The sequence below is a fragment of the Lissotriton helveticus genome, chromosome 10 (genome assembly GCF_964261635.1).
Source record: "Lissotriton helveticus chromosome 10, aLisHel1.1, whole genome shotgun sequence".
NCBI classification, from domain to species: Eukaryota; Metazoa; Chordata; class Amphibia; order Caudata; family Salamandridae; genus Lissotriton; species Lissotriton helveticus.
Window position 1 is genome coordinate 373,311,703 of NC_136071.1, and position 24,070 is coordinate 373,335,772.

The following is a 24,070-nucleotide window of genomic DNA, read 5'->3' on the forward strand; positions in this document are numbered from 1 at the left end:
GACGCCCTTTATGCGCCTCCTGGCGCGGCGTGCTGAGGGTGTGGCTGGAGACCTCGAGGGCTGCCGGGAGTTGTAGGCAGCCCCTCGCCTCGCTCCACTCGGTGGCCCCGCTGTCGGATGTGGAGAAACATCAGGACGGCGGGAGGGAGGCGGCAGTGGGTCTCAACAGCCCGTGAGTAAATTTGTTTGGCAGAGCCTTCCCCTTTCGGCGCAATGCAGGTCAGAGTGTCAGGAATCAGTGCGGGCAAAACAGCGTGTCACAGCTCGGTGTAGCGGTGACGCCCTTTATGCGCCTCCTGGCGCGGCGTGCTGAGGGTGTGGCTGGAGACCTCGAGGGCTGCCGGGAGTTGTAGGCAGCCCCTCGCCTCGCTCCACTCGGCGGCCCCGCTGTCGGATGTGGAGAAACAGCAGGACAGCGGGAGGGAGGCGGCAGTGGGTCTCAACAGCCCGTGAGTAAATTTGTTTGGCAGAGCCTTCCCCTTTCGGCGCAATGCAGGTCAGAGTGTCAGGAATCAGTGCGGGCAAAACAGCGTGTCACAGCTCCGTGTAGCGGTGACGCCCTTTATGCGCCTCCTGGCGCGGCGTGCTGAGGGTGTGGCTGGAGACCTCGAGGGCTGCCGGGAGTTGTAGGCAGCCCCTCGCCTCGCTCCACTCGGCGGCCCCGCTTTCGGATGTGGAGAAACAGCAGGATGGCGGGAGGGAGGCGGCAGTGGGTCTCAACAGCCCGTGAGTAAATTTGTTTGGCAGAGCCTTCCCCTTTCGGCGCAATGCAGGTCAGAGTGTCAGGAATCAGTGCGGGCAAAACAGCGTGTCATCCAGTCAGTTTCACCAGCAGCGCAAATTGAAGAATAGATTTGTAACATATTTATGTACATATGTTACATTCAAGTGCTTTGGACATACTACAGTATACTATAGATAAAAATCTTATAGATTTATGCTGTATCAGTTCCTTATAGTTCTGCACTTTCACATTGTCCATACACTAGTAACATATTCATTCATTCATTTATGAACTACACATTCATTCTGACAAACTTTTACACACTAACATAGAAATCTAATTCTTTCTTTGACCAGTGAAGGTAGTTCTAAAAAGAACAGTTTTTTTGTTTTGAATTTTTTATGTGTTTTCTCAACAAATTCCAAGCGGAACAAAATAATGAAAAAAGAACAACTAATGTCGAGGACAGCAATGATCCTGCATCCTGCGTTTCATCAAGTCTATAGACGGTTCCCCATAACACAAAAGTTTATTGCAATAAATGCATAGAAGTTTTACTTTAGCAAAGTCAGAATCAATATTTGGGTGTGGCCTGCTTGCTGAAAATGCTGCTGCCGCAGTTGATGTGCTTGGTGTAGCAACAGGTGGGTTTTCGTGCAGCCTCCGTCTTGCAGCTCGAGCAAAGTTCTTGGGGTGCAAATTCTTCACGTGTCACACCATATTTGCTGTGCCAAAGGAGTATTTTTTACATGGATCACACCTTGAAAGAGTTGTTTCGCAAATTTTACAGGTTACTTTTGGAGCATTAATCTTTTTTTGACCTTCTGAAAAAGTGAAAAACTTCCAAATTAGAGCTTCTTTCCTCTTCTTTGGACGTTCTTCAGGAATGAAATCTCCCTCTGAAGAACTGCTGCAAGATGACTCCATTGCTCTTATTATTGTGATCTTCCTTCTATTTGAGAACATTCTCAGAACAAATGCTTCTTCTTAGAAAGTCGAATAATTATAATGGGACGGAACTTTCAACAGTCGCAATAGGAAAAGTTATGAACCAATCAAATCTCTACTTTTTAAGTCACATGGCTTTGCGTACGCTTATGATGCGCTTGCGCAGCTCTTTCAATACGAGTACGCATGATGTTCTACCGCGATTTGTGTAATTCTTTTTAAAAGTAATATATGAATATCAAAAGTATTAAAAAAAATCATAGTTATCCCAAATGTCTACCCTTAGTATGTACATTAAATACATACATGTTTTAAACCAAGGAGTAACATTCCCCCCTTTCGCGTACAGAACGCCGTACATGACGTCACACCGAAGCTTTAATGCGACGTGTAACGTCAAAGCATATTCGTACCATATGCGCGGGTACACGCTGAGTATGATCAGCAGTACAAACTATGGTGAAATCACCTTTCAGTCACAAATCAGAGCTCAGGGCGCACTAAGGAGAATGATTAGAAGTGCTGACTCATTGCAGATCCGATTCTGGGCCTGCCTCTGCGTACATGATAACACCGCCCCCATGCCTCTCTGTTGTTAATTGTTAATGCACACACTCATACTTGCACATGCGCAGTGCACGCCCGCCCACACTACCCACATGCCACCACCTAGCATGCTTGCTATCATTTAGCCTGGAAACCAATACATTACCCAATTGCATGTCCCCCACGGCCATCATTCTTGCAGACCGCGAAAACGCTACCAATGACGGCCCTGGGCTTGGTTTGGTCAGACCCCTCGGTTCCCATATAATGCGGGCACTGACGTGAGCACGCTCTCTTTTCCCTGCCTGTGCTGCGGTGACAGACAGACTGTCCAAAACACCCCAGACTCAGCAAAACCGCAGCCTTTCAAGACACGACAAAAGACGACAGAAGCAAAGGTAAGAGAAGACGTCACAACATCAGCCTCCACTGTAAATTGTATATGTATAATGCTATTTTTTTATCCTTCATATGGCTTTCCTACCCCTCAATGGTTGTAAATTGTACTTACATAATTGAAATATTTATTTATAAGTCACAAGGTCCTATACACCTCTAATCCTAAAAATTGTGCGTGCATACATTTCTGTGACGTATTTCTGTACTACGCCACGTGCCTAGGCCTCTATTATTATTAATTGTGCGTCCATGATAGTATATTTTTTTTCTGCATCACGAGGCCGTCCCAGGCCTCTATTAACTTATTGATCTTCCTTTCTTTGCTGGAGCTGCAACAGTCTTAACTACAGAATATTAAGAACCCACATTAAAATTCACTTTTGATAGTAGTTACGCAACTCAGTTTACGATGACTAATCAAAATGTCCTATTGTTTCCTTCATCAAACATCATTCAGAAGCAACCAAGGCCTATCAAGCAACAGCAATGGAACTCTCTGCAACTTATTGAATATACTTTGACGTATAGAAGCAGACTTCAAGTCGAATGGTGATCTCCGGTGGCCGCACTCTTTATACAAGGTAAGCACAGCACCCTAGATCTACAAATCCTTCATAGGAATACATTAGAAATAAGTCACCATAACGGGCGTCAGTAACGCAGTAGGCACTTCTATAAAGACACCACTTGAACGCGGCACTATAACAACTGAAATATACCAGGTACACTGTACCCGTAAAACTGTAGTGTTAGCTTTATTTGTGAAATGAGAGAGGGCCATATTATCAACCCTGGGCGACAAAGTTATCGCCACTTTATCGGCAGCAAACTGCCGCTAAAGTGGCCATAATAGGTTTGATAATATGCTCTGTTGAATTCCAATCGAAGCTCATGTTAGATGTGAAGGACATCAGACATGAGCTTCGATTGGAATTCCATAGAGCATAATATCAAACCATTATCCCCACTTTAGTGACACTTTCCTGCCGAGAAAGTGGCAATAATTTTGTCGCCCAGACTTGATATTATGGCTCAGAGTGTGTATTGTACAGCAGCTTCTCTGTAAAATCTATAATTACCTCCGAGCAGTGACAACAGATAGGTTACAACAGTCTGACAAACAGATCCACAATCTTATTATGCCACTTTTGAGTCACTTTTAACATGGGTAAAGTGATGCAAGGAGCTTGTAAATGTACGTCTCATTTTTCAAGACAAAATCTCAACTCCAGACTGCGACACAGTTTTAATGTTGTTTTCTCTCTCTTTCTCTCTCTCTCACTCTCTGTGACATCATTTCTCTTTCTCTTTTAAACTTAGACACTGCTGTCTGCTTGGACGTGTAGAAGATCAGCCCAACTGAAGTTGTCAATCCAACTGGCTGCAGTGTTTGGCCTCAAGGTTTATGCAACGGTAAGCACAGAGGCCTAGAGCTACAAATCCGTCATAGGAATGCATTAGAAATAAGTCGCCATAACGGGCGTTAGTAATGCAGTAGGCACTTCCATATAGACACCACTTGAACGCGGCACTATAACAAGTAAAATGTACCAGGTACACTGCACTAGTAAAACTGCAGTGGTAGCTTTATTTGTGAAATGAGAGAGGGCCATATTATCAACCCTTGGCGACAAAATTATCGCCACTTTATCGGCAGCAAACTGCCGCTAAAGTGGCCATAATAGGTTTGATAATATGCTCTATGGAATTCCAATCAAAGCACATGTTACATGTGAAGGGCATCTGACATGAGCTTCGATTCGAATTCCATAGAGCATATTATCAAACCCATTATCGCCACTTTAGCGACACTTTCCTGCCGATAAAGTGGCAATAATTTTGTCGCCCAGGCTTGATATTATGGCCCAGGGTGTGTAGTGTACAGCAGCTTCTCTGTAAAATCTATAATTACCTCCGAGCAGTGACAACAGATAGAGTACAACAGTCTGACAAACAGATCCACAACCTTATTACGCCACTTTTGAGTCACTTTTAACATGGGTAAAGTAATGCAAGGAGCTAGTAATTGTACGTCTCACATTTCAAGACAAAATCTCAACTCCAGACTCTGCGACACAGTTTAATGTTGTTTTCTCTCTCTTTCTCTCTCTCACACTCTCTGTGACATCATTTCTCTTTCTCTCTTAAACTTAGACACTGCTGTCTTCGACGTGTAGAAGAATTGTTCAGAAAAAGTTGTGACACCAACTGCCTGAAATGTTTACCCGCACGGTTTATACAACGGTAAGCACAAAGGCCTAGATCTACAAAGCCTTCATAGGAATGCATTAGAAATAAGTCGCCATAACGGGCGTCAGTAACGCCATAGGCACTTCCATATAGACACCACTTGAACGCAACACTATAACAGAACTGGAATGTACGAGTCACACTGCACATGTAAAACCGTTGAGTTACCAAAACTTGTAGGGGCATAGTATCAAGAACGGCGATAAAACTATCACAGTTTCAGCGGCAGAAAACTGCCGCTAAAGAGGCGATAATGGGCTTGATAATATGCCCTTGTGAATTCCCATAGTAGCCCAGGTTAACCCCAGAACCTGGACTGCTATGGGAATTCACAACAGCATATCATCAAGCCCATTATTGCCCCTTTAGCTGCAGTTTCCTGCTGCTGAAACGGCGATAATTATATCGCCTGTTCTTGATAATATGCGCCATAATGTTTCAGCTCATTTACTCACATCTACATAATTCTAAACTCAAATTTTCTTTTTTTCTTTTGCATATTTCCAATCGGACACCTTTTGGAATCCATTTCACAATTTGTTTATAACATTGTTTAAGTTATTTTTCCAGTTCTAATATAGTTATAATTGAGTTTCGGTTATATTTATTGTTTAATAAAAGTTAATTTAAAAAAACTACATACTTCTTTAATTTTGTGGGGGAGGGTATGACGGCCCACAATAAAAATAATGTTGAAATACTATAGTAAGATATTCAAGACTAGGATTGAAATCTACTGAGTTCTAACTAACAGCTATTATAAAAACAACGGTGAGAAACTACTAAAATGGCGGTGGACGGAGTACGTAATCAACGTTTGGCGCCTCGGCACTACCTTTCAAATAAATATATAAAAAATATGACTATTAATACTGTACAAAAGTACAGCACCAGATGACACACACGAACCGGGAAAAGAAAACGACAGATTTACTAACTGATATAAAGAAAGGTTTGCTTGTTGAACTTGAAGAAAAAGAAAACATGGGGTTCGAAACGACGCTGAGCATGAGAAAGAGAGTACAACTGCTACACCAAAAAAAAGAAAAGCTTTACATAATATCATAGAAATGAAGGAGCATATTATCAACAAAAGGCGATACATTATCGCCGCTTTTAACGACAGGAAACTGCTGATAAAGCGGCGATAATACGCTTGATAATAGGCCCTTGTAACTTCCCATATCAGCCCAGGTTCTCGTGTTAACCTGGGCTCCTATGGTTATTCACAAGGGCATATTATCAAGCCCATAATCGCCGCTTTATTGGCAGTTTCCTGCCAATAAACCCGACAATAACGTATCGCCTTTCGTTGATAATATGGCCCATTGCTCTTTTTTTGACCAGTAAACATAGGTGCATATTATCAAGGACCAGTGTTAAAATTATCGCCGTTTTATTGGCAGGAAACTGCCGACAAAACGGCGATAATGAGCTTCATAATACGGCCTTGTTATTTCCCATAAAATATGACTATTAATACTGTACAAAAGTACAGCAGCAGATGACACACACAAACCGGGAAAAGAAAGCGACAGATTTACTAACTGATATAAAGAAAGGTTTGCTTGTTGAACTTGAAGAAAAAGAAAACAAGGGCTTCAAAACAACGCTGAGCATGCGAAGAGAGTACAACTGCTACACTAAAAAAAAGGAAAGCTTTACATACTATCATAGAAATGAAGGAGCATATTATCAACAAAAGGCGATACATTGTCGCCGCTTTTATCGACAGGAAACTGCCGATAAAGCGGCGATAATGTGCTTGATAATAGGCCCTTGTAACTTCCCATAGCTGCCCAGGTTCTGGTGTTAACCTGGGCTCCTATGGTTATTCACAAGGGCATATTATCAAGCCCATTATCGCCGCTTTATCCGCAGTTTCCTGCCGATAAAAGCGATGATAATATATCGCCTTTTGTTGATAATATGGCTCATTGCTCTTTTTTTGACCAATAAACTTAGGTGCATATTATCAAGGACCGGTGTTATAATTATCGCCGTTTTATTGGCAAGAAACTGCCGATAAAAAGGCGATAATGACCATGATAATACGGCCTTGTTATTTCCCATAGAAGCCCATGTTAACACCAGAACATAGGCTTCTATGGCAATTAACAAGGACGTATTTTCAAGCCCACCCTCCCAACATTAATAAAAAACTTCAGACAATGCAGGTACCCGGAGCTGGAAGGTAATTTTACATATCACTGCCCCAGAAATGTGGCGTTCCTTGCGACTTGTACGGGGAGAGAGAGAGCCCTCAAAATATATATATTTTTTAAAAGACCCGAGGGGTGTCGCTCACCGAGACTGCGGGGAGTAGGACCGTAACCCCCATACTTCAAAATAAAACCAGAGGAGTTCCATTCCCCAGTGCTCGGGGCGCCTTACAAGCCCCCATTATGCAGACAAATTGCCCCCATAATTTGCCTCCGGCACCTAATGAATAAAACGGACTTCTACTTTTTTTTCACCTTTTCCACCGCGTACAAGTACTGCACAAGTACCCCGCCATTTTTTATTTTAAAAAAAATAAAAATTGAGCCTAAAGATCCATGTACAATACCCTGACCATGACTATAGGCTCAGAATGTTTCTATCCTGCCCCGTTTCCTTATTTTCAACTTTGTTTTACTGTTTTCTTGTGACTCTGCTCTCCCGACAAACAACATGGCTGCCAACACTTCCTGGTTTGGAGTATTAACAGCCAATCAGCATGCAGCTCCTGCTCGTAATTGTACGTATTTCCATACGTGTACGCCGTGATTTTTCTTTAAAAAAAAAAAAGTAATAGAGCCTATACATCCATGTACGACCCCCTGAGCAAGCCCAGAGGGTCAGAATGTCTCTACCCTACCCCCTTCCCTTATTTCCCAACATTGTTTTTGCTGTTTTCTTGTGACTCGTTTCTAGCGAAGCACAAGATGGCCGCCAACACTTCCTGGTTTCAAGTGTTGACAGACAGTTCACAGCCAAGCATGCAGCTCGCGCTCGTAATTGAACAGATTTCCGTACGCGTGCTGAACTCCGTCTCTAGATATCGCTATGATATTACTTGCAATTTTCTCAGAAACTACTGAACGGATTTACACCATTTAACAAAAAGCACAATCTGCGATCAAAACTCTACTTCTCTGCCAAATTTCGTGTAATTCCATTCAGCAGTTCGGGCTGTAGCCCTGGCTAAAGGTCCCTATGGAAAATTGCATGGGGAAAACACGTTTTGGGACCCCCCTTTTTTCTCGACCCCCAAACTTTCAGGGAAGGAGCGGAACCGAGCAGACCATTTTCTTGGAGAAATTCACGATGATTCATCCACCGGCGCCAAATTTTTTCCAAATAGAATGTTGTGGATTTCCTATGGAAACTAGGTCCTAACTATAACTACCTACTGGCGACCGCCAGTAGGTAATCTCTCTCTCTATATATATATATATATATATTTAAAAAAATAAATATATATATATATATATATATATATATATATATATATATATATATATATATATATATATATTGCAACACATTCAACTGTAGAGTCGAAGAAATGGCAAGTGCACTGGATTCTGTTATAAGTGATTTTAATGCAAACCCCCCTTCACTCCTGACAGACGCGTTTCGCTAATTCAGCTTCGTCTGTGTCAGTTTGTTTGTGTAACACAGTGCCATTTTAAACTTGTCGGCCAGAGCTAAAATCATTGAGATCGATGATGTTACATTTTGTCAACGTTGCGGCTATCTTTAAACGTGCATCTGTCCTCTATTTACAGAGTAAAGAGTAAGAAATGGCGCAGAAAATAAAGTGCATAGTGCTCATTTAAAAACATTACAACAACAAACAATTCATAATTCAAGTACATACATTTACTTTTTGATACCTTCAGAGATATCTAATGGCAAAACATGTGGTCCTGATATGAAATTATATTGTCTCAGTTTGTTTAGGCTTCTAGGGGTGTATCCCCAATAAAAATCTCTTATATCTACCTAAGACGTCAATGTTATTGTCTATTCATCTCTGTTGTTTTGTGGCCCTGTATGGGCAAGAGTATCTTGTTTTATTATTCAGTATATGGTAATGTCGGATGTGAGACATAAGTAAGATAGCAGGGAGTTTTTTTGTTTTTCAGTTGTTATTTGGGCATTACAGTTAACAATACACATGATCCCATGTGTATGTTTAGAGATGGACCTACAATTCCTCATCGTTAATAAGGCCCCATGGCGTCATGGTCTTGAGGTCAATGATATATCTTGATTCCAAGACCCTGAGTGCCTTTTCTCTGTCCCCCCACGTTCTAGACGGTTTACTTGATCGATGCAGTAGAAGCTTAAAAGATCTCTATCGCTTTGATGGTATTTCGCGAAGTGCCGAGCAACCGGATATGATTTATCTTTGTTAGGGATTGCTCGCATGTGTTCGAGTATCCTGAGCTTCGTGGGGTTAATGGTGCTCCCTATGTATCTTCTTTTACATGGGCACTCCAGACAGTAAACGGTGTAATCCGAATTGCAATTTAACAGTTTGTTTATTTTTCTGTTGGGTTTCTCTTCACCTGTTCTGCCTGGATATTCTAAGATTTTTCTACTCCCTTTACAGGCTTTACAGCGCAAACAGGGGAAAACCCCTTTTTGGTTAGATCGGTTAGTGGGCTGTGGCTCTGGGGAGAAATGGCTGCGCACAAGATGATCTGAGAGTGATTGACAGCGCCGATACGTTATTAATGGCTGCTTAGAAAGATGTCTCTTCAAAATGCTGTCAGTGGTCAGGATGTGCCAGTTTTTCTTAAAGGAGTGGACTAGGTCACCTGATTTGGTGTTGAATTTGGTGATCATTCTCACCTCCTCCTCCACCTTTGGCACTATTTTTGGCCCCAGGAGGTCCCTCCTGTTGACTGTAGATGCTTTATTTGAGGCCTGTTGCAGTATGTTTTTGGAATAACCCCTATTTAGGAACCTGTCATTAGCCTCATCTTTGGCTTGTTAAAAATCGGTTTCCACTGAGCAATTTCTTTTTAGGCGTAATAGTTCGCTATAGGGGACATTTTTTATCAGACTCTTAGGATGGTAACTCGCCGCATGCAAAACGGCATTACCCGCCGTTGGTTTTCTGTAGAGTCTTGTTTGGAGTGTATTGTTATTTATATAAACCTCCAAATCCAAATAGCAAATACTAGTTGCGCTTATTGTGCTTGTAAATTTCAGGTTCATAGTATTATTATTAAGCTTGGCGATGTAATCCTCAGCCGAGGTACGATCTCCACGCCAAATAATAAAAAGGTCATCTATGTACCTAGTCCACATTAAAATGTTATCCGTCCATGCCTCACTGCTCTCAGCCCAAGCTACGTGCTTCTCCCACCAGCCCACGAACAAGTTCGCGTAACTGGGGGAGAAGCACAAGCCCATCGATGTGCCCCTGGTTTGTTTGTACATTTGGTTTGAAAAAAGAAAAATGTTGTGATATAAACAAAAGCGTATCATGCTGAGTAACATGCTGTTGTGTGACCTGTATCCTTCTGGTTTTTTGTCTAAAAACCACTTGATTGCCATTAAGCCAGTCTCATGGGCTATATAGGTATATAAATTTACCACATCCAATGTAATTAATAGCATGTTTTCATCCCAGGTAATACTATCCATAATACGGAGAAAGTCCTGTGTATCTCTCACGTATGACGGTAAGTCCTTTACAATCGGAGCAAGATAAGAATCTATGAAGCGGGATGTATTCTCCAAAAGACTCCCAATTGAAGACACAATTGGGCGCCCTGGTGGTCTTTTGGCATGTTTGTGGATCTTGGGGAGATGGTAAAAAGTGGGTAGAATAGGTGATTCACAATGCAAAAATAGGAACTCTTCACCATTGAGCATGCCGTCCTCCTTCCATTTGATCAACATTCCATGGAATTCTGTTATACTTTTTACATACCCTGTTCTTTGTATGGTGATGTAGCATTCTTTATCCTTTAATTGTCTGAGTGCTTCTTGTTCGTAATGTTCCTTATTGAAAATCACAATGTTTCCCCCCTTATCTGAGGGCTTTATTTCAATAGTTTTGTCCTCTTTCAAGAACCATATTGCTTCCCACTCTTTCCTCGTGATGTTGGACGATTTCATGTTCATTTTGTCCCTTGATATTTTTTCCAAGTCTGCAAGTACCGCTTCATTGAAGACATCTATTGCATCATAAGGTGCCACAGGCAGTTTTTTTAATTTCTTTTTCATATTGCTTGGGTCTCGTGTTTGTGGTGTAGATACATCATCACCCTGTATATTTGCTGATCCACTTTCTAAGATCTCTTGAGTTGGAGTCAGTAAAATATTCGCCAAAGTATTGGGGTGTTCTTCTATAATTTCTTCTATCTCATTATCAGTGTGCGTTCCCACCGCCACCTTTTTTGGATGAAGAAGAAAGATTTTTTTAAATTTCAGTTTTCTGATGTATCTAAACAGATCAATTCTCGTATCCACCAGATTGAATTCGCTTGCAGGACAGAAGCTTAGTCCTTTTCTAAGGACCCTTAATTCATCCTCTGTCAGTTCTCTCTTCGACAGGTTGATGACATTGTTTTCTTCTGCTGTTACTATTTTTTCCTGCAATTTGAGGCACCCGGGTCACCCTTGGTGAGGCAGTCGACTGCATGTCTCTTCTTGCCCCTTTTGCCCCTTTTGCCCTCCTTTTTGGCTTGGTTGTGGGGGGGAGGTGATTTCTTTGTTGTGGCCTCAGGAGCGTTTCCTTTTAACTTGGAATTTGTCCAAAAACGTTGTTGCGCTTCTATTTTCCTTTGTTGCAGTAGCTCTGGGCTGTTCACCCTCAGACACTTCTGACTCCTCTGTGTCTGTGTTGTTTGTACTCACAGCCCCTTTTTATTACCTACTGGCGGTCGCCAGTAGGTAGTTATAGTTAGGACCTAGCTACCATAGGAAATCCGCAACATTCTATTGGGAATAACTCTGGTGCCGGTTGAGGAATTTGCATGTAATTTTCCAACATTTTGGCCAGCTCCGCTCCTTCCCTGAAAGTTTTGGGTGGAATCGTGAAGTGGGGGCTGAGAAAAAAGGGGGGTCCCAAAACGTGTTTTCCCCATGTTAATTTCCATAGGACGTTCTGACACGTCTACAGCCTGAACCGCTGAACGGAATTACGCCAAACTTTGCAAAATTGTAGGGACTGGTACGCAGATGTGCCTTTGCTATATTTGATGAAAATTGCTCCATTGGTTTTTTTGAAAATTAACTTCAAAAACACATATATATCTATAGGCGCGCTCCGAGCGTTCACCGGTACGCGTACCGGGGAGCGCACCCGGCGCGCTACGGGAGTGCGCGAGCGGAAAGCTGATTGGCTGTCGGACGCCTGTCAACATTCTAAACAGTCCGGAGAGTCCGCCATCTTGTGTCTTGGTAGAATCGAGACAGAAGAGGTGAAAATTAAAGGGGGAAATGATTAAAAGGGGGCAGGGTTTCTGAGGGGGGCCTAAAAGGACCCCACAGGGTAAAACATTGAAAGAAAATAGTGTAAAATAAGAATTTGGATTGCTTAGAGGTAGGGTAGCTCTAAAAGGAGCTGTTGTGTTATGTGGGTGATTTAAGTACCTACAAGTAGGTACCGATGCAGAGTCTAAAATTCACTTCAATACAATCACTTCGCTACTACCTCATAAATTAGAAATAAAAATGAATAATATGTCAACTAATTTTTAATTTGTAAATATTAATTTATTGTTCAGAATTTTCATAATTTAATAGAACTTGTAGCATGTCCTCATCTAGAATTTCCTCTTCAATCATATGATCAGGAATCTCCTCATTATAAGTGTGCCATGATGATTGTTGGAATTCTATTGTATCCAAACATTCAATTAATTCTTCGTCAAGAGATTCATCCCAAAAATTATTTATGGCATCTCCTCCCTGTGATAAAATGGTGCTGTCGATATTTGTGACATTTTCAATTTCAATAAATGTAGTTGAAATTTCAAAAGAAATTATCTTGGTCTCCTCATTCTTATCCATTTTAATTTCAAATTTCTTGCTGTAAATTGCAGAAAAAAGTAATCACTTTCATTTAGTGTTTTTAGTAATACATAATATAAAAGTAGCTTAATCAAGTATTTAGTTCTTTCAAATTAATTGGGCTGTGTATAGTATCAGGCAGGAACTAGAAATATAAAGCACTGCATGTGATGAAGCCTATCTCAATCCATAATTGTAACAGAAGGACTGTAAATACCTAACAGAAAACATTTTCCAAATTATCTTAAAGTGTACAAAATAGTTCCCCTTACAAATTAACAACTTACCTTTTTGAAAGTAGAAGAGTTAGTACTGTGTAATTCAAAGTCCAGCAATTGAGCACCCAAAATTCCTCTCAAAAGTACCTCAGACAGGAGTATCACAAAATGGCCGTGTTTTCCTCTCATTTAAGATATATACATAACCAATCATACTTCATCACACACAAATTCAAAACGAAAGTAATATTTTGATTGGTTCTAAATTTCAATACTTTCAAATGTGTTTTCCCCATGCAATTTTCCATAGGACATTTAGACACGGCTACAGCCCGAACGGATGAATGGAATTACACCAAAGTTGGCAAAATGATGGGCTCTGGTATGTAGTAGGGCTTTTCCCATATTTGTTTAAAATTGCTCCAGTGTTTTTTATGAAAAGCAATTACAAAAACACATATATATCTATAGGCGCGCTCCGAGCGCTCACCGGTACGTGTACCGGGGAGCGCACACGGTGCGCTACGGGAGTGCGCGAGCGGAAAGCTGATTGGCTGTCGGGTGTCTGTCAACATTCTTAACAGTATGGAGAGTCCGCCATCTTGTGTCTCGGTAAAATCGAGACACCTGAGGTGAAAAAAAAATGGGGAAATGATTAAAAGGGGGCAGGGTAGACTCCAGATGACCAGGATGACCAGGATGTTACATGTAATCTACCATGTCTTTAAAAAACATGTACTTCCATATTTTTAAAGACATGAACTAAGCATATTATTCACCCACATCCATTTAAAATCAAGCTTGACTCACAGTGTGATCTTAGGCACATGATCAGAATGTTACATGTAATCTACCATGTCTTTAAAAAACATGTACTTCTATATTTTTAAAGACATCAACTAAGCATATTATTTACCCACATCCATTTAAAATCAAGCTTGACTCACAATGTGATCTTAGGCACATGACCAGGATGTTACATATAATCTACCATGTCTGTCTCTGCAAGCAGTATGTGTGTCTCTGCTCATATTATTTCACTGTCTCTACTGGCAAAAAACAGGCTAACCTATATATAAGAAAGACATAACATTTATTTCTCCTTACATGTAACATCCTGGTCATATGCCTAAGATCACACTGTGACTAAATTGATGGAGGCCGTCTCAATATCAGAACCCCTCGTGCCTCACCGGAAACCAGAGCTGCATTTAGTGTGGACCGTGAGAAGCCTACCCAGTTATGACACAGGTGGTTAAGTGCTGGTTGCTCCCGGGCTTTGAATTCTGGGGTCTTAACCACAAAGGGAACGAAAAAGTGGTCAGACCAAGGTATGGGTATAGGGATCTTAACATCATTACCCTGCCAGTTGGCAAATACAGGATCCAGCAGATGGCCATGTTGATGTGCGGGGACCCTAGATTTCAAATCAAATTGCAGAGATTTGAATTCCTGACATAGATCTGATGTCCCACCATTAAGGGAGTCCTCAAAATGAATATTAAGGTCACCCAACAGAAAAAATGTATCATTCCGTAGAGCTACATCTACAATCCCTTCCAAAAGGCTAGGCACAAACCGCACCTGTGACTCAGGAGGTCTATACACTAAAAACCCTTTCAGCATCTCATACGCGCTGACTCTGAAAGTGAATAGGCCTGCCTCACTATCCACTATGGTGGCAGGTTCTAATGAGCAACCTAGTGGGTGTTTAAACACAATGGCTATCCCACCGCCTCTGCCAGCCAGCCTATCACTCCTGGCAATCTTATAGCCAGGAGGGAGGGCCTCAATAATATCTGGCTCAGAGTCGGCGTCCAGCCACGTTTCTGTAAGGAATAAAAGGTCAAGTTCCTTGTCCACTGGAAGGTCAAAGATATCCAAATTGTGTTTCCCCATGGATCTGCAATTAAGCAGGCCACAGGCCAACCCTGTGTCCATACCTTTTGTTTGCATACAGTACTAAGGTGGTTACAGCTATTAGTCAACTCGACTAGCATACTGTGGTTGCAAGCGCTAGGCACCTTGGGCGGAGATCATATAGTTGACCCAAACTCCATTGCACACAGGGCTTGGAATGAGCAGAGTTTCTGGCCCCGGTCCCCGAACGGCCACGGACAGGCGCAGACGGGCTTGCCTTTGGCGCGCCCACTGCGCGTGTCCGCTGCGCAGCCGCTCTCCCATGCGCCCTATATCCTGTGCAGGGCTGCAGCCACTAGTCCGCTGACCGTGGAACCGGAAGTGCCTTTGCTCTTCCTTCGACGCCCTCCGCGCAACGGCGCTAGTCGCCGCGTCGGACCGGGGCGGGAAGGAGGGACAGACAAGCAAGGCCCCCGGTGAGTTGCTATGTCACCCCCCCACTGACTGTGCCGCAACCAGCCTCAGATAAAGTTAAACGCCGGTTTACACAGTGCAATGCAAGGTTAAAAATGCAAAATTAAAATACGCGAACACAATCAAGTATTTTAAAACAAGTGTTAAAAGCAATTTAAGATAGCGCAAATTCCACAGAGCAGGTAATTATATTGCAAGACATAAGATATAACCTCATTCCATGCTGCACAATCATGTTTATCTGGGCTCCACTGTGGTGTAACTCTGCGAAATGAGGAGCGAAGCACTAATATTACATGCACCAGGAACAACACAAAAACGTCCGCGATTTGGCAACGTAATAATGTACATATGCCACAGACCTAAAACATTTCACTCACATGAAGGGGGCAGAAATATTCACACAGCAATTGGACCCGCATTTTACTAAAAAGAATTAAAAGTTGGTCTGCTCTGAATTGCAATTGCGGCAGCAGCAGTTCTGCTACAACCTTTAGCATGTGCACACGTTATTTTCCAATAACTGTGATGTCTGCTGTAACCAAGAAATGTGATTGTGCGCCCTTTTCTGCTACAACCTTTAGCATGTGCACACGTTATTTTCCAATAACTGTGATGTCTGCTGTAACCAAGAAATGTGATTGTGCGCCCTTTTGTCTCCTGATCCATGCTCAGGAGATATGGCATTAAACATCTGCACAAAGAGACTGATCAAGGTCCCAATGAAAGAACATTTTTATGGCTCCATCAGCTTCTGCACAATGGGTGACATTAACTTCTTTCAATATAATATTGGATATTCTAACTACAGTTCAATAAAGTCTGTTTTGATAACTTTAAAGGGAATGCACGATATTGAAACTTACATCGCCAAAGCTTCCTCCTTGATATGGGACTTCCGATGCCATTCCTCCGTTTAACCCTGGTTTTACTGCACCTGCAAAAAATAAGACAAGCATGAATTGTTCCCCTGAGCAGCGAGGGTACTCGCCATCGGCGAATACTTGAGGTTCCAAAGGGATGCATTTAGCTCTTCAGTATGCAAGCCACCAATTCATGCCATTTGCATGGACACACACATGCAATGCCCATATGCTGAGTACTAGGGGCCGAATTCACACCGATTTAGCAGTGTTTTGCATGTGTAGAGCTCCAAACGTACAACTGAATTCTGGGAGTAAGCCAGGAGTACTCCTGCAATTCAAGTGTAAACTCGGGGGCATATTCTCAAGACCCTATCACCACCACAACGTCACTTTCAGTGATGCTGTTGTGGCAATAGGGGTTTAGCCCTATTCACAAGGCAGCGTTAAGCCACGTTAAGTGGATGAATGCGGCTTAACGCTGCCTTGTGAATAGGACACGCTTCACTCTATTTTTAGCTTGAAAGGGGCGTGCAGTGGATGCTACGATGGGCGTTTCACCGCAACACCCATTGAGCTTGACACTACTTCCTATTCAAAAGGGCAGCGTGAATAGGAAGTAGTGCCAAACTTAAGACCAGGATAAACCTGGTCTTAAGGTGGCAAAATGAGGAGAAATGCATTATTTCTCCTCGTTTTTGCTTTTTCCACATGTGCTGCCTTGTGCAGCACACATGGAAAAAGCAAAATGCCATGGTTTGTTTATGTACAGGAAGGTGTCCCTTCCTGTACTTAAAGAAATCTTTTTTTTAATTCTGTTTTGTAACTTCCATGTGTGCTGCATGAAGCAGCACACATGTAAGTTACAAATCAGCATTTTAGGTTTGTTAATGTGCAGGAAGGGACAACTTCCTATTCATTAACAAACCTTCCTGCTTGCAGACAGCCTTGCACTCTGGTGCAAGGGTGCCTGCGTTGGCACTAAGTGGTGAAACTTAGCGCGATCGCAGGGGGAAACGCGAGGCTCCACCCTATCCTTGAGAATAGGGTGTAGCCTCGAATTTCCTAAGTGGCAGGGAGAGGTGTTAAGACAAGAAGGGTAACGCCTCTCTCTGCCACTCCATTGAGAATATGGCCCTAGGTGTACTCTTTTGTTGTCATGTACTAAAAGCGTCAGTCACACATACTCACAGCACAATCTTTGAGGATCAGGTCTAAGCTAATACCACTTTATAAAACCGGGTTCAAATGGAAAGTAAAGGATGTATTCCATGTAGGAAGACCTGAGAGACCCCGGTACATGGAACATTTCAATGCTAATGTATACACCCACATTCAGGATGCCAAATTCCTTATGGAACAAGAGCTTGTGTAAATCCAGATATATTCGCATTTAACTGGCTTCTTAGAAACCTGCATTCAGCGCTGTCCAAGGCATTCTCAATTTTTTTCTCCCCACTTGAAACTTGGTAAGAATCTGCCTCCTTAGCCCTATGGTGAATGGCTATTTCATGCATGCATCACTTCTCTTTTAACTATTTGTAGTAGTTTTAGTCAGAGATATAAGATGATTGAATGACCTGACTGTTTCATGATTTATGAGATTCCAGGCAAATGAAATATTGAACAATAAAACAATGTATTCCACCTTCGGCGGTGGATAGTCGGATTATCAATGAGTCTCATCACGTTCAAATGTGAAAAACATGATTAATCAATACATAACAATAAAGTACAAAAAAAGAAATACAAGAGTGAAAAATATATGCGAATAAGAGGGAAAGTATGGAGAATAAGGCTCATGAATCAATGTTACACTACTTTAGTTCTCTGAAGCATGTACTGGCACAGGATTAAATTATACATTTTGTAAATTGCAGAATAATGGGAGTACAAGAGAATTAGGGTGTTTTTCACAAATGTTAATATAGATCGAATCTCAAACATAATGTAGAATGTTTCCATTTTTTGAAGAGGGATTGACCTCTCCATGAGTTGTCACATTTTACCATCCCAAATCCACAAACCCCAACCCCCATGAGTGGTGGGAGGGATCCTCTTAATATTAACAGTTGTATAGTATTGATTTTGATGGTGTGACCTGTATGACGTTAAGTAATAGTAGATCTTTTTTTGATAGATCATGAAGGGCCAAGCAGGATCAAGGATGTTTGAGGACAATGTCTTGTTTGAAAATGAATATTTATTGCATCTTAGAGCCTGATTTAGATCTCAGCGGATGACTTACTCCGTCAAAGCGGTGACTGATATCCCATCCGCCCAGATAAAAAGCCCATAGGATATAATGGGATTTATATTTCAGGGGATGGGATATCCGTCACCGTTGTGACGGGGTTACCCATCTGCCAAGATCTAAATCAGGCCCTTTATCATTTCCCAAAATACGTCAATCATTGCACATTCAGACATCATATGAACCAACGTTTCAGTGCCAGCATTTACCTGATTTACATACCCCAAATTTATGAGGATTATTTGAGATTTACGTATTAGCATGAATCTCGATTGAACAACTATGGGAGACCGTTTCACATTAAATGTGGATTCTAATATAGGTGACAAGCCTGTCTCATCAATATCTGATTACATTTCTAATTGCTTATTCCAATAATTTTTTAGGTTGGTTCCTGGCTTGTGAGCACTGTCTCTTAGACTTTCGTAAATGGAGGTGGCACCGTTCTCTCTTTTCATTGGCGATGCAATTAATTTTAGGAGTGCTGGCTGTGTGTGCATGATCTGGATTTTCCAAAGAGTTTTAGAAAACCTTAAAATTCCAAACTGGATGAATCAGATCCCTGTTGTGTTCGGGAAAATGGTAGTGGGGATGAGTTTTCAAACAAATTTCCATTTGCATGTATACCTTTACTCTTTCATTGTTCTCAGGTTAATGGTTTGTCTTCTTGTTTTATATTCTTTCTGTCCCTTATTGGGGCAAACGATGACATCCCCAACTAGGAGATAATCTGGTGATACCCATATCTGAAGTGATTTGAGATTGAGAATAGTTAACCTTTGTTTGGTTACCAGGAGTGAAATAAACATATCTATAAAACAATGCCCTTTTAATAGATAACCAAACCAGAGGCTATCTCATTCCACCACAGTATGAAACCACCATATGCACTTATTAGCTAAAAAGCCAGCCAGCAGGCCTGGAAATCCACCACTCTAATACATTCTCTGTCTTTGTCCTGTCTTCGTTTTTTTGTTATCCCAAATAAATGTTAAGATAATGTTGCCTATGCTTTTAAAGTGGCACAAAAGGGGGTGGTGATGGACGGAGCATCCGAATCAATCAAACACTCACACCCAGTCAAAAGATCTAGGTTTAATCCATCACCATTCTTTAGCCCACTCTGCCACCCCAGTTCAGACATGGCTATATGCAAATCAGTCTGACCCTGTGCCTCATGGGAACAGTCCAGCCCGAACTGCCAAGCCATGTCTTCCCTGGACCGGAAACAAGCCTCCGAGGACCGGCCTCTGGCATTCCAGCCGTCTTCAGCCCGGCTTGCTTGAATCCAGTGGCAAAGTGAGCAAGGGACTCACGTCCGAGCATACCCTGCCACACCTATGGCGGCCAAAAGCGGCACAAAAGGGGGTGGTGATGGACGGAGCATCCAAATCAATCAAACACTCACACCCAGTCAAAAGATCTGGGTTTAATACATCACCGTTCTTTAGCCCACTCTGCCACCCCAGTTCAGACATGGCTATATGCAAATCAGTCTGACGCTGTGCCTCATGGGAACAGTCCAGCCCGAACTGCCAAGCCATGTCTTCCCTGGACCGGAAACAAGCCTCTGAGGACCTGCCTCTGGCATTCCAGCCGTCTTCAGCCGGCTTGCTTGAATCCAGTGGCAAAGTGAGCAAGGGACTCACGTCCGAGCATACCCTGCCACACCTATGGCGGCCAAAAGTGGCACAAAAGGGGGTGGTGATGGACAGAGCATCCGAATCAATCAAACACTCACACCCAGTCAAAAGATCTGGGTTTAATCCATCACCGTTCTTTAGCCCACTCTGCCACCCCAGTTCAGACATGGCTATATGCAAATCAGTCTGACCCTGTGCCTCATGGGAACAGTCCAGCCCGAACTGCCAAGCCAAGTCTTCCCTGGACCGGAAACAAGCCCTCGAGGACCGGCCTCTGGCATTCCAGCCGTCTTCAGCCCGGCTTGCTTGAATCCAGTGGCAAAGTGAGCAAGGGACTCACGTCCGAGCATACCCTGCCACACCTATGGCGGCCAAAAGCTTGTAAAGTGGCATTTTGATTGCATCCTATGACTGCTAACTGGCTGAAAGACATTGCCCTATCTCCGAGGCTGGCCAACACTTATATAGAGTTGGAGCACCACCAATCCTGACCACAAGATATTTGGGCACCCCACAGGTCATATCTGGCCTCAAAAATTGATAACAACACCGATATAAACCTTGATGTAGCCGCAGAATACATCACCCTCATGGACTCCACAGTTTTGATGGAATATATATATGATTGTGTCATCAGCTGTCATTTGTATGAATTTTTAATTCATGGTTCCCACCCCTTGCTAAAGGAGTGTATATGATGTATTCCATTGAGTGATGCTACACATGATATAGTCCTTTCCTTACTAAGTAGTATGCTATGTAAACCGATGTGTATCAAATGCATTTTATTTTGTCCAATACAAAAAGAAATAAATAATGTTTTATTAAAATTAATTGTATTTTGATAAGAAGAGGCATAGCTAACGTGTAATTTATAAAATATGTAACCTGTGTATTAGTTTATCTTTTAAACGTATTTTTCTTCTTGTTGTACTTTTATGGTTCATAAACAACCGAAATAAAGTTAACGAACGAACGAACGTAATTTATAATGAGAGTATTTTCATTATGGTGGCCTTAATCATGCTCCACACTGCCATGAATTTTAGTGACTATGATTCAATTAAATTTTCTTAATTTTTATCATGGTATTTCATGCCCAAATCTTTCATTGTAGGAAAATGGGTTACTGGTTAGGGGGTGAAAGCCTATTAAAGTAGCATCATCTATCCTCACCAGGTTGCAACACAAGCAAATCCCAAAATAACCTGTGCACAGTTCTCTATTAGCTTGGCACAAAAGCAGTCAGGCTTAAAAAAAAGTTAATTTAGAGAAACAGAGTAAAAATTTTATAAATTATTTGACACCAAAACAACAAAAATCTGATCAGTAGAACCAGAGATATGTAATTATACATATTTACGCAAAAATAGTGCTTAAAAGCAGGATATCTTGTTGTGCCAGACCAGGACAAAGGCACTCCCGGTCGACCACGATGGAGCACAGACTGGATTGAGGATGCATTAGCAGCAGTTCTGAGGCACCATGGGGCTGTGATATAAAGTTATGCATTGAGGATGCATCATGTAGCTACAGTTCAGAGGAGCTGTGAGGACCTGCATCCAGGATGCGTTGTGCAGCAGCGGTTTTGAAGAAGAGCTTTGAGGTTGTGCATCAAGCTGCATCGGTTCTGCTAGGAGCATACCTGGGCTGGCAGACCACCTTTGGGCTAACTTCCAAAGCCCCAGGACTGCGGTGGCACCACTTGTGGAAAAGGACTCAAAGTAGGCAGGATCTAGTTGCAGGGTGCAAGGTGGTCAGAGCATTTTTCTGTCCCTAAGACTCTGAGCAGGAGGACAGCCAACTAGCCCTTTGGGTTACTCTGGTGGCCCAGGGTTAACAATGAAGGCCCAGTCCTCCTCACACAGGCAGCAGGCAAATGCCAGCAGAGTAGCAGGGCATCAGAGTTGCAGAGTCGCAGGTCCTTGGAACAAAGCAGCACAGCAGTCCTTCTTCTGAGACTTCCATTGATCCAGATGTGTACTGAAGGCTTGGGTCTGAGGATCCAATATTTATACCTGGTCCCAGCTTAGGAGAGGTTTCTACAAGTTTCCACCCACAAATGTGTTTGGGATTTCCTTCCTCTCTGCCCTGGCACCAGCTTGTCTGGAAACACAAAAGGCTAGTGTGAAACCCTTTGTGATTGTGCAGAGGTAGACTCTTTGTGATGTACAAGTGTATTGTTGATGAAAGTTCTGCCCCCTCATCAGGTAAGGGTTGCCCCATCCTGCCACTACCAATTCCCCCTTTGTCTCACTGTCTGGGAAGGAAGGTTAGGCAAAGGGTGGGCAGAGATGGTGGAGTGCCACTACGCGGAGTTCAACAGAGTTGGAAAAAATCTCGCTCTGCCCCACCTACAATAAAAATGTAAGAAGTAGGAAATAAAAACGTACCTGCTCTGACATCTCCGGGCTGCCCTCCTCCTCCTCACCATGGTTTCCTCCTCGCCGTCTGTCATCCTCACCGAACGAACCTCCTACATTGTACATCATGCGAGGACTGAACATGCACACACGCATACCTACTCCTCCCAAGACGTACAAACTAGGTTTTGTGACCGGTGCGGACAGTCAGTAGGAGAGAAAACATAGCGAGGAAGAGGGCAGCCAAGGGCCATCAGAGCAGTTAAGTGTTTATTTCCTACTCTTTTATTGGGCGTGGGTGCAGGGGATAACTCTGCTCTGCTGCGTAATCAGAGCTTTTGCCTGAACTCTGCATCACCAAAGGAGGGCAGAGTTGAATGCCCAGCGCTAGTTTAGGCTGGACAAACAGTTTATTTCATCAAAATGGTAGTTTAACAATTTAGATACAGGTTGCAATGGCAGACCTGAGACATGTTTAAAAGGGCTACCTAATTTGGTAGCAAAATCAGTGGTGCAGGCCCACAAGTAGCATTTAATCTACTGGCTCTGGTTACAGGTATTAACACTTTCCAGAGGCCTACCGGTAAATTAAGTGTGCCAATCAGATGGAACCCAATGTTACCATATTTCATGGAGAGAGTACTAGCACTGTAGCGCTGGTTAGCTGTGGTAAAGTGTGCAGAGTCTTAAGACCAGCAGAAACAAACTAAGCAAATCAAGGGGAATTAAAGGCAAAAAGTTGGGGAAAACCACACCAAGGATGTCAGGTCCGACATTCACCATATCATTTTTACAGTGTGTATTAAGTTACATAATTTTTTATTTTGATCGTTTTTGTTTATAATTCAGGGTTCTCCAAACCGGTCCTGGAGGGCTGGATCCATGCCAGATATTTAAAATTACTACATGTATTTAAATGGGGATATACAAAAAATCTGGCATGGATCCGGCCTTCCAGGACCGGTTTGGAGAACCCTGGTTTATATCCTGATCTCAGGAAATAATCTTGTATAATAAAACTTTGGACAGTTTGAATTTGCCTTGGGACATCGCATTTTGGACCTTTTTTGCAGTAAGACAAACAGTAACTACTTAACTACCAGGTAGACTTGGGCCCGGTAACATTAGGTCCATTGGTAAGAGATGGATTTAAAGTGTCTTTTGTTTTCCCCCACCCTCAGGCTTATGAACCTCACAATGTTGGATCCTCACTCAGCCTTCCTCAAAATACTGTTGGACTTGTGAAAGATAACAGGCAGACTGAATCTGTTGCATTTGGCATCTGTGCGCTGTGAGATGGATCTGAGGATATTAGGTCCCCTTCCACTTGAAGACTAAGAACAGAAAGAGTTCTAAGGAATGGGAGGCTGATCCTCTGGTGTCTCCAGTAACATAAAAAAATCAGAAAAGATTTTTCCTGTGAGGAATCCCCTTGGACTAGTGGAGACTGGACTGCATCTGGACTTTGCTATTGGCTTTTGTCTGGCACTCTAAGAGTCTCTAAGT

At 42.5% G+C, this 24,070-nt stretch overlaps 1 protein-coding gene across 5 annotated transcripts in view; it reads right to left on the bottom strand.

The window, feature by feature from the left end:
- LOC144784029 (uncharacterized) overlaps positions 1-24,070 on the bottom strand; it is a 517,674-nt gene that overhangs the window by 488,056 nt on the left and 5,548 nt on the right. For all 5 annotated transcript variants that reach the window (XR_013601611.1, XR_013601612.1, XM_078662732.1 and 2 more), the window contains exon 2: positions 16,308-16,378. Coding sequence is in view for 2 of the 5 variants with exons in the window: in XM_078662728.1 (XP_078518854.1) it covers positions 16,308-16,349 (42 nt within the window). In the remaining 3 variants the exon portion in view is untranslated. The remainder of the gene's footprint in view (positions 1-16,307; positions 16,379-24,070) is intronic.